Source organism: Bubalus kerabau, chromosome 14, assembly GCF_029407905.1.
Source record: "Bubalus kerabau isolate K-KA32 ecotype Philippines breed swamp buffalo chromosome 14, PCC_UOA_SB_1v2, whole genome shotgun sequence".
NCBI classification, from domain to species: Eukaryota; Metazoa; Chordata; class Mammalia; order Artiodactyla; family Bovidae; genus Bubalus; species Bubalus kerabau.
Genome location: NC_073637.1, coordinates 40484459 through 40496699, shown reverse-complemented (window position 1 = coordinate 40496699; position 12241 = coordinate 40484459). Strand labels below are relative to the sequence as shown.

At 37.5% G+C, this 12241-nt stretch overlaps 1 protein-coding gene across 1 annotated transcript in view; it reads right to left on the bottom strand.

Moving 5' to 3' along the window:
• CRISPLD1 (cysteine rich secretory protein LCCL domain containing 1) overlaps window positions 1-12241 on the bottom strand; it is a 50779-nt gene that overhangs the window by 19421 nt on the left and 19117 nt on the right. Inside the window, exons 3-6 of the mRNA XM_055546851.1 lie at window positions 2712-2830; window positions 2235-2367; window positions 983-1098; window positions 105-205 (exon numbers count right to left, since the gene is read on the bottom strand). Coding sequence (XP_055402826.1) covers window positions 105-205; window positions 983-1098; window positions 2235-2367; window positions 2712-2830 — 469 coding nt within the window. The remainder of the gene's footprint in view (window positions 1-104; window positions 206-982; window positions 1099-2234; window positions 2368-2711; window positions 2831-12241) is intronic.

The following is a 12241-nucleotide window of genomic DNA, read 5'->3' as shown; positions in this document are numbered from 1 at the left end:
CTTTTCATGTAACAATTAAATGTGCTTTCTGGCTTTTTAAACACAAATTAATGTGGAAGTTGGATTAAAATATAAATCAAACTGAATGTTACAATGGCACATACCTTTGTAGCACAGATTTTCTCTACAGCCTCCTCCAAAACTCGGTGGGCAAGCAGAACAGGGCCGGCCATGTTTGTAGGGGGCATGGCCCCACCAGTTTCCCCTTAAAAAGATAATTCACTCCATTAAGTGGTAGTTTATTTTTCCTTTTTGAGAAATCTTTATACTGTTTTCCACAGTGGCTGCACTAATTTACATTCCCAGCACCAGTGTACAAGGGTCCTCTTTTCTCTACATCCTCACCAACATTTGTTATTTGTATTCTTTTTAATAATAGTATTTCTGACAAATGTGAAGTGATGTCTCATTGTTACTAAGTTTATACATACATTGCTATCCCATTCTTTTGAAAATATTCTAAATAATGTGCTATATGTATTGTTAAGAATTACAAAACCAAACTTCTTCAAAACACTAACTTTTGCTATGAGATATTCATCTATATTCCATTTGTCTTAATAAAAAGAGATTTTTGACTTACATTTGACTGAAGTTTAGTTGTGTAATATTTTCCATGTAATTATTTGAAGGGTCTTTACACAGATGAAAACACATTTCTCAGTCTATAGTTTCTCATCTCTAATAAACCCAAATTATTAAATATTTAAACAATATAATAGTACAATAAGTAAAACTGAAGGCCTAAAAATATGATTCTTATCTTTACAAAGATCATAGTTTCAATTTTCACATTCCTTTTAAGCACCAATTTTATGCATCAGGCAACCATAACTGTTGCCATATTAAGTAAAGTGAGTAAAACCAGTTCACTTTACTTCATAACACACACTGAAAATGAGAAAAAAAAGTCAAGAATATAAACTTATATCTACATTGTTAAGAAATATTTACATATAAAAGCAGTGTTTCGTCTACTCACTTTGGGGAATAATTGCACACCAGGTAAACAGCTTTGGGCCATATTTGCCCCCAGATGTTCATGTTGTGGCACAAATTAATGGCACAGCCTATTCTGCTACTTGTTGCCCATACCACCTACATCAGAGGGGAAAAAAGGCTCAGTGAAAGCAGGTTGAGATGAAATAAGACAACAACATATCTGAGAGAAAATGTATAGAAGTGAACTTGAGAACCAGCTGTTACCATTCAAAATGAAATGAGGCAATGTCCAAAAGGATATTTTTCTAGAGATTTTAGGAAGTCCTTAATTAAACTTAAAAAGAGAGAGAGAGAGATACATAATAACTCTGAAAGTGAAAGCGTTAGGTGCTTAGTCGAGTCCGACTCTTTGTGACCCCATGGACTGTAGCCCACCAGGCTCCTCTGTCCATGAGGATTCTCCACAAGAATATTGGAGTGGGTAGCCATCCCCTTCTCCAATTTTCATAAATAAAACATAAAAATCTTATTTATTACTAAATATTTCAAATATTACATACCTTCACAAGCCTAAATGGCATATTAATTTTTTTAATGAAGAAACCTACCTAACAAAGGAAGAGAAATTCTCATCTTAAAACAGAAAGTACTGGAGCAAAAGTTTAGGTGTTCAAATTTCTCACACTTTAATGTGTCACTGCCTATCAGGGAACCTCCTGCTGATCTTAATCTTGGACATGCTAAGGTATACAGAAGTATGCTTTATATTCAGTAATAATTGGTCATAAAAAGTCTAGAAACTCAGATCTGTGGTGAGTTTTATCTATTCAACTCTGCCATTAATTGGTTCATTTAGTAGTTTAGGACATATCCAATGGGAACACTGAGAATTTTTCTAAAAAGATAAATGCTGCATGCATCAAATATACTGAATGTCATGGTAAATAAAACCATATTTTTATTTTTAGAAAATAAAAAATAAAGACATCTGAATATAAAGATGGTAAATTTCCTCCCATCTGCATTTATTGGGGCTATATTAAAGTATTTTAAATGTAAAATCACTGAAATAATATGTTTAAGGAAATGTCTATACATTTCTCTACTATTGTTTATAAAAATTTATAAGAGCCTATTCTACATGCATCTATAGATTTGTAACAGCCATACTAAATGATATAAGGAAGACAAGTGTTCAGTACTCTATAAGTTCTCCTACAAAAAACAAACAAAGAAAACTTTGTTAGTTTCACAAATTCAGAGGAATAAAGTATAATATACCCCAGACATACCTGTGTATAATGAGTACATACAGGACCAGAGCATCTGAATGGACAATACGGGTTACATTCATGTTCATACGGGTAGCTAAAGTCTCTTACTTCATCATACCATGCTTGCACATGAAATGTTGGGGGCCTGTATCTTTTTGAAATAAAATAACCACAAAGATCAAGTAAGGCTGGAGAAAACTAAACATTGCTGAAAGCACTGATAAAATGTGGTAGAGAGGCAGTTCTGTGGAATTTACTCATATTAAACACTTTTGCCTATTACGTCACTAATATATCAATTACCTGAAACAAAAACACGTCTAGGGTACTGCTGATCATTCTGCTATAATATTTATTTTTTTCTTATTTGTCTTGGTGTGACTGCTTGTTTTCCTTTTAGGCACTAAGCCTTTGAAAACTTACAATGATGAATTAGTAAGTATTTCATTTCAAACTCTTCTGTTTTCAGAAACAAAAAGTTATATTTTAAGCTACCTTCCCCAGTGGGCTCCCAAATTCTGTCCAATTGACGGAAGCAAGTTCGCAGGTCCATGTTCCCACAAACAAGTTTCAGCCCAGGATTCTGCAGACCGTTCCAGTTCTACATCCCATGTCTACGATTCAAAACAAAAACAAAATACAGACACGAAAGGATAATGTATATAGAGAGTTTGGACATTTCTTTAGAATATACAGTTAGTCGGTTACGTTTTCTTCTTTCTGACTTCTTTGCAAAGTCAGCATCTTAATCTGGGTTCTCACCATCTCTCACCTAGATTTTTGCACTAGCCTCCTAATGAATCTCCTTTCATCCATCCCACATCTCTCCAATCTGCTCTATTAGTGTTAAGAATTGCCTGCTGCTGCTACTGCTGCTAAGTCACTTCAGTCGTGTCTGACTCTGTGCGACCCCATAGACTGCAGCCCGCCAGGCTCCCCTGTCACTGGGATTCTCCAGGCAAAAACACTGGAGTGGGTTGCCATTTCCTTCTCCAATGCATGAAAGTGAAAAGTGAAAGTGAAGTCGCTCAGTCGTGTCCGACTCCCAGTGACCCCATGGACTGCAGCCTACCAGGCTCCTCTGTCCGTGGGATTTTCCAGGCCAAGAGTACTGGAGTGGGGTGCCATTGCCTTCTCCATAAGAATTGCCTAAGTGGACACAAATACACTTAAGTGATTCCTCTGTCTAATCACATTGAACAAATCCCTGTACACATAAAATCCAAATCCTCGCTTGCAATATTCCCTGTCATAAAACCGTTATTCCTTGCTTTTTGCTAGCACTGTTTCCTCTGCAGAACACATTCTTGTCCCGATTATTTGTCAGACAGATCCTTACTCTTATCACGATCCAACTTTATATAATACATTCTTGACACATTTTCATTTCTCTCAAACGTAAGCCATTTCCTCCTTTGGACTCTGAAGCTTTGTTACGCTCTTTGCCATGTGGCGCTTGTGGTAAACAACCCGCCCGCCGACGCAGGAGACTTAAGAGACATGGGTTCAATCCCAGGGTCGGGAAGAGCCCCCGGGGAAGGGAATGGCAACCCACTCCAGTATTCCTGCCTGGAGAGTCTCACGGACAGTAGGACCTGGTGGGCTATAGTCCATGGGGTCTCAAAGAGCTGGACACGACTGAAGAGACTCAGCACGGCACTGAGATGCTAGTGTTCATCTGTATGTCTCTGTCACGGGCCTGTGAGTGGCTTGGGGACAGTTGTTTAACTCATGTTTGTAACTGCAGCTTGTTATCTATGTCTGTCATATGGACAAGGTGGTCAGTAAATGTCTGCTGAATAAATGAATGGTTAATGAATCTGAATTCCATAAAATAGAAATGTATTTTTGTACGCAAAAAATCCAACAAGAGTGACTAACTCACACTTTAAAAATACTTGATAAAGAAACATTTACAATTACAAAATCATTACCAAAATAATTTCGTATGTCCAGAGTTTAATATTCAGTTTGTTAATTTGAAAATCAGGCAGCATAGTGAATGGGGTGGTAAAAACAAAGAATTTTCCAATACTGGGTTCAATACTGGCACAATTACAGGATTCTGGGCATGTTAGGAGGATAGAAAAATAGGCCTGGAACTAGAAAATGAGGACACAACCTAAGGTGAAAGCCGTGAAACTGGAGAAAAGCAGACAGACTGAAATAATGTTTAGGAATTTAAATTCCTAGAAGTTTATGGATGACTAAAGGCAGGCGGTGAAGGAAAGAAAAAAAAGAGGTGAAGACTGATGAGATTACCAAACTGTGAGAAAGAAAAACAGAAAGAGAAATAGATTGTTGTAATAGAAGTGTATGTCTCTGCACTTCAATGCATATTTCAAAGCTGATGCGTGAGGTGTCTGTGATACACACAGTATATATGTCAAGTGGAGAGTGGTGATAGATGATTGGGGTTCTGGGGAAAGAAATATACTCCAAAGACATGAATTTTCAAGTTATTCACTCAGAGATGAATTACTTCAGGAAGATGATACAGAATGAGAAAAAATGTAAAGCAAACTCTGGGGTTATCAAATTTGAAGAGGAGAAAAAAAAATGTTTAAGTAAAATGAACAAGGAAAAGTGGAATCAGAAAGGCTAAGGGAAAACTGAAAGAGGATTAAATTATAAAAGGCACAGGACAAGAGATTCCAGGAGTAGAGAGTGGGCAATTAAGCTTAAATGTTACAGAGAAGTCAAAGAAGATGAGGTCCGCTCAGTACTAATTCATTACTAAGAGCAATTTAAGGGATTTCCCTGCTGGTTCAGTGTTTAAGAATCACACCTTGCAATGAAGAGGAGATGGGTCTGATCTTTGGCCAGAATGCTGAGAATTCACATCAAAGTGTTAGTCACTCAGTCGTGTCCCACTCTTTGCAACCCCATGGACTGTAGCCTGCCAGGCTTCTCTGTGCTTGGAATTCTCCTGGCAAGAATACTGGAGTAGGTTGCTATTCCCTTTTCCAGGCAATCTTCCCCACCCAGTGATTGAACCTGGGTCTCCTGCATTGCAGGCAGATTCTTTACCATCTGAGCCACCAGGGAAGTCCTTTTAAAGGATGGAAGAAACCTAACCATGATTAGAGGTCAAAAGGACAAGATACTAGAAAACAAAACAAAAGGAAAAAGAAGTATGTGTGAAGAAGGGAAGTTTCTTCATTCTATGTATAGTCTCCATATAATCTTGCAACAAACATTCTTGTTAATTCAACTGTGGATCTGAAATACATAAAATCATGCTTTCAAAGCCAGAAAAAAAAAGTATACAAAATTAGGATAATACTACATCTTTATTATCTACCAAAAACACACAAAAAAAAGAATATTTACATGCCACTAAAAAATTAACAGCATAAAAGTATCTGGATTTCATAAAAACTTGAATTTCACTTTGAATTAATATCTAATGTTCAAGACGAATGGTTTTGTGGTATAGACATCAGAAATGTATGCTATCAATAAGTATCAGGTAAACACTTTGCCAAATGTGAACATATTATTAATTAAATTCATTACTTAAATTAGACCTAATTTTATAATTACATTTTATGTAAGATGCAAAGGCATAATTCAAATTACTGTCATTATTTACCCAAACAAATTAGGTAAGAAACAAAGAATTTGGCTTAAGTCCCCAAAAATGAGCAAGATGCTGATTTCCTTTTGTATCCCCATGGTCAGAGACAGTCATCTCTCAAAACCAAGCTTACTTCTAGGTAGAGTTCCCTGGTAAGTAGGTTATCCTTAAGAGACAAACAAATTTTTGCCTTCAATCTTGAAAATCAGGTTCTTCCATAATATTTTAGTCATACTCATGGCTCAGCGGTAAAGAATCCACCTGGCAATGCAGAGACTCGGGTTCAACCCCTGGGTCAGGAAGACCCCCTGGAGGAGGAAATGGTAACCCATTCAGGTATTCTTGCCTGGAAAATCCCTTGGACAGAGAAGCCTGGCAGGCTACAGTTCACGTGGTCGCAAAAGAATCGGACAGGACTTAGCGCCTAAACACCACCACAGTGAAAATATATTTATCCATAGGTTTCTAATCTAGCAACAAAGCAACCTCACAAAGAGCAGCCAGGCACCAGAAGAAAAACACAAACATTCCTAGATGGGGAAGGAAAAAAAAAAAAAAAGGCCTTGAAACCATTGGAATGGTTTTAAAACACTCTTCCCACGAAGGGTGGAGTTGAATTCCCTCCCCTTTACTTCAAGTTGAGTTAGATAGTGGCTCCCTTCTAACAAACAGAATAGCATTGTGAGATTTCCCCAGCTAGGTTAGGAAATAAAGCCTCTGTCTGATTCTTTCTCTTTTAAGGCACGTATCTTAAAAGACCTGAGTCAACAAATTAGGATTTCAGCTACCCAGAAGAGGTAGCTAAAAAAATAAGACGGAGAGACCACACAGAAACAGACAGAGAGATGCAAGAGGAGTCCCTACTGTTTGTGTTTTCCTAGCCCAGACATGAGACTTGTAAGTTTGCCTGTCCAGGTCACTACAAACAAGTCAGAGACCCATAAGAAGAACCACCCAGCTAAAGGAGTTCTTAAGGCCCTTATTCAAGGTCAGTTTACTCGTGTGTTACACACAATTCTACAACCTTAGACGTCAGTTTTTCCTACAAAATTGATGGATTCTTTCTAGAGAAGATACACCCATATTTCCAAGTTCACAAATATGTTGTATATTCAAAGTTTGTTTATATATCTGTTGTGTAGAAACTGGAATAAAATCTACAACATATCATTCAAATGATTCAGGCTATGTTTTCTTATTTGTAAAATACGTCAGTTGAGATAGAAGACAATTCAGGTTCCTTTAAGGACTAAAATTCAATTGTTGACTATATATTATGGACAAGTTGTTTTTACAGCATGACTTCTCTTCTATTTAATCCATTAAAAATGGGGGTGGGGGACATCCCTGGTGGTCCAGTAGTCAGATACCACCTTCCAATGCAGGGGGGTGGGTTTGATCCCTGGTTGGGAAACTAAGACCCCACATGCTGCAGGATGTGGCCAAAAATAAAAATAAATAACACTCATTAAAAATAATAAAATAGGGAGTGGAGCATATCAAATTAACTATGATAATGCTAAAACAGGGACAAACATTATTTTAATCCAAGAACTGAGGCAAAGAGCATGCAGCTAAAATTTGCTATCAATATATAATAAATATTAGTGACAATTTTGAAAGTAATCAGTTGAAGAATCTAATCAAGCACGGCTATTTAGCATAAGTTCAATAATAGGAATCAAGAACATTCTTTAAAAAAAAAAATCACTGAAAATATAGCTGTCCTGGAAAGAATACTATCATATAACATGACAACAGCAAGCAATATATATTTTTATGCTACAACATAATATTTCAGGTTTGAAGACAGGCAATAATTCATACCCATCCCATTTAAATGCAGGTTACTCTCTATACATTTCTATTTAAATTCAGGATTGTAAATTAAATCAAGATGGCCTAACCAGCTTCATTTTTTCTCTCTGAACTATTCACCCAGGACTAATTTAAAGCCAAGCCACACTTAAAATTACCATTTCTTTATAGAACGGGTACTTGAGGTGTGCAGAAATAAAAACCACTCTATTTTCCAGCTACACGAATAAGCTGTTCCTTCTGAGAACATAGTAAAGTCTTCAATTTAAGTTTTATTACTAAAAGAAACATTTAGAATATTATTAACATACTTTGTCTCCTGGGTCATTTTTCAACCAGTTGACCATAGTGGCTCTATCATTTCCTGTGTGTATGTATATGAGAAACCTTAAACCTTGACAGAGGACTTTTAAAAGTAAACCTGGACATTTATAGTAGTTTTAGCACTAAAAGGGCTTCCTTGGTGGCTCAGACGGTAAAGAATTTGGCTGCAATGCGGGAGACCTGAGTTCAATCCCTGGGTTGCGAAGATCCCCTGGAGAAGGAAATGACTACCCACTCCATGATTCTTGCCTGGAGAATTCCATGGACAGAGGAGCCTGGCAGGCTCCAGTCCATGGGGCTGCAAAGAGTAGGATAAGTCGGATACAACTGAGCAACTTTCACTTCGCTTCACTTTAGTACTAAAACAATGTGTTGTAAAATCTGAAAATTATGTAGCTATCTAGACATATACAGAAAATTCCATTGACTGCTCTTCTTTGTGAAATGTGGTGAGCATACACAATTCATACTCCTACCAGAATACCTGTTATGCTGTTATAATAACAGTCAATGACAGCTGCAAATCATTGAGGAGTGGAGTTTTTAATAGAGTTAATATTGCTGGCTTACCAGAGGTTATATCCCTATACATGAGGCAAAGACAGTCATTAGTAACATAACTCTTTCTCTCTGATACTGAGAATAGTTCCTCTCTTAAAAAAGATTCAGTTCAGTTCCTCAGCTGCGTTGGACTCTTTGCAACCCCATGGACTGCAGCACGCCAGGCTTCCCTGTCCGTCACCAACTCCCAGAGCTTGCTCAAACTCATGTTCATTGAGTTGGTAATGCCATCCAACCATCTCATCCTCTGTCGTCCCCTTCTCCTCCTGCCTTCAATCTTTCCCAGCATCAGGGCCTTTTCAAATGAGTCAGTTCTTTGCATCAGGTGGCCAAAGTACTGAAGTTTCAGCTTCAGCATCAGTCCTTCCAATGAATACTCAGGTCTGATTTCCTTTAGGATTGACTCGTTTGATCTCCTTGCAGTCCAAGGGACTCTCAAGAGTCTTCTCCAACACCACAGTTTAAAAGCATCAAATCTCCATCGCTCAGCTTTCTTTATATAGTCCAACTCTCACATCCATATATGACTACTGGAAAAACCACAGCATTGACTAGATGGACCTTTGTCAGCAAAGTAATGTCTCTGCTTTTTAATATATGCTCTCTAGGTTGGTCACAGTTTTTCTTCCAATAAAGATTTTCAAATATATTTTCTTTACTATTGTACATTTATAGTCGCTAAGTTGTGTCCAACTTTTACAACCCCATGGGCTGTAGACCACCAGGCTCCTCTGTCCATGGGATTCTCCAGGCAAGAATACTGAAGTGAGTAGCCATTTCCTTTTGTAACGGATCTTCCCAACCCAGGTATCAAACCAGCATCTCCATGATTGACATACAGATTCTTTACCACTGAGCCACCTGGGAAGTCCATTTACATAACCTTAAAATTCTTTTCCTGGAAATCACTGTCATTTTGCAGTGTCAAAATTATTGTTGCAGTACATTAAACCAGAGTTGAACGCAATGTTAATTAGTCACTAGGAATCTGCCTGAAGAGTGTTTTCTTATAATTGAGGCTCCAAAATTATTAGTACAAAAACTAAAGAGAATAGTAGACTATTTTTCAAATAAAAGTCAAACATTAATTTGAACTTTTTAATTAATTATTAGTACTAAGGATTGTATTAAAGCACATGGAGTAAAGTTTTGTGATATTATCTGCTTGATTTCTGTACTTAGACTCTTCACACATAAACCCTCAAAGATGAATGGTAGGCCAAGGAAATCAGAATTGAAAGAGACACATGTACCCCACTGCTCATCGCAGCACTGTTTACAGTAGCCAGGACATGGAAGCAACCTAGATGTCCATCAGCAGACAAATGGATAAGAAAGCTGTGGTACACATACACAGTGGAATATTACTCAGCTATTAAAAAGAACACATTTGAATCAGTTCTAATGAGGTGGATGAAACTGGAGCCTATTATACAGAGTGAAGTAAGTCAGAAAGAAAAACACCAATACAGGATATAAACACATATATATGGAATTTAGAAAGATGGTAATGATGACCCTATATGCGAGACAGCAAAAGAGATACAGATATAAAGAACAGACTTTTGGATTCTGTGGGAGAAGGTGAGGGTGGGATGATTTCAGAGAAGAGCATTGAAACATATATTACCATATGTGAAATCAATCACCAGTCCAAGTTTGATGCGTGAAACAGGGCACTCAAAGCAGGTGCACCAGGATGACCCTGAGGGATGAGTTGGGGAGGGAGGTGGGAGGAGGGGTTCAGGATGGGAGACACAGCCCGTGGGGTTCAGGATGGGAGACACACCTGTGGCTGATTCGTGTCAATGTACGGCAAAAACTACCACAATACTGTAATTAGCCTCCAATGAAAATAAATAAATAAATAAATTTTTTAAAACAAGGGATGGAGATGACAAATGTCTCTTTATCCAGAAAGATACTGATGAGCACTTCCTGGTGAAGGTAGCATGATAATTAGTCTACTGAAGGAAATATTCTAAATGACACTGAAGATGTAAATAGTTTATTTCATATATTGGGTTGGCCAAAAAATTTGTTCAGGTTTTTCCATAAGATGCTGCAGAAAAAATCTGAACAAACTTTTTGGCCAACTCAATAGTTTCGATTCACCAATTAAAAAAACATTATGAGTAAACAAATAAATTTTAATAGGAAATTGACCAGCATGATCTGACACGTTTAAATGCACACAGAAATAATCTACTGACTGGAAACTCTCACATAATTTAGTAACTGTTTAATGTCATTCTAAAGAGGGAGAAATATGACTGCAAGATTTTCTACCATTCTACAAAACCCTATCTAAGTGGCTTAAGCTATGATAAGTCTTTTCGAAGATATGCTGAGACATGAAAAGACATAAGTCTTTTCAAAGACATTCTTGCCTGGAAAATCCATGGACAGAGGAGCCTGGTGGGCTATAGTCCACTGGGCCCGAAGAGTCGGACACAACTGACCACACATGCTTTGAAAAATAGCTTTAAATAGTTAAGATAAACGTTTACTCGAAAATATTTTAAAATAGCAAGCAATGTTGTAATTTTCTATTCAAAAGAGTATCTAAATAATCTAGATATAATGTTTTAGTTCATTATAACTTTTGGCAAAATTGAAACAGCTTTACTGGGTTTTCAAGATAAAGGCAAAAAGAAATGGTCCTTGACTATCTTACTGGACTTTTAAAATATGCATTGCTGTCTGGCAAAGTAACAACATCAAAGCACAATAGTGTTTGAAAATGCAATTACGCTGGACATCTAGATCTTGGCTGAAACCTCTGGTCTTATAGTCCTACCGAAAACTATAAATTACAATCAAACTATAAAATTTGAAAATGAATTCCATGAACATCTGTCTTTTTTAGATGTATATATCTGCATACAGACGGAGAAGGCGATGGCACCCCACTCCAGTACTCTTGCCTGGAAAATCCCATAGATGGGGAAGCCTGGTAGGCTGCAGTCCATGGGGTCGCGAAGAGTCAGACACGACTGAGTGACTTCACTTTCACTTTTCATGCACTGGGGAAGGAAACGGCAGCCCACTCCAACATTCTGATAACAACAGAAGCTATCTCTTAACTAAGAAGCAAAAGTTGATTTGTGACTTTCAAGACTGCAAAGCCAAAGAGTTAGTTGCTCAGTGAGGTCTGACTCTTTGTGATCCCATAGACTATAGCTCACCAGGCTCCTCTCTCCCTGGGATTCTACAAGCAAGAATACTATAGTGGGGTGCCATGCCCTTCTCCAGGGGATCTGCCCAACCCAGGGATCAAACATGGGTCTCCTGCACTGTAGGCAGATTCTCTATCATGTGAGCCTCCAGGGAAGCCTAATTATGATTCTAGAGAACTATTTCTGAATCATCCCTATTGGATAAAGTTTTAATACTGTGCCAAACAGAGAAATACAACTGAAAACCTTCAGTAAAACTTCAGAGTAAAACTTCTGCGTAACTGAGTAAGATAAGAAGTTATTCTCAATAAATAGTTAACACAGGTATCTCTTCAAGCTTAGTCCTGAAAACCCAATGATAAATCTTCAAAGTAAGGCAAAGACTTTCATATGTAATTTTTCTACACAGCTAAAAGGATGATCAGGATTTTCTAGCCAGCTCATGAATGTACAAGCAGTTGAAGAAAATCAAAAATACATAGAGCTATCTCTTTCTAAACACCACCTTTAACAGGTAATTCTTATCCTGCCAGCCCTTCTGGAAAAACAGGTTTATAAATATC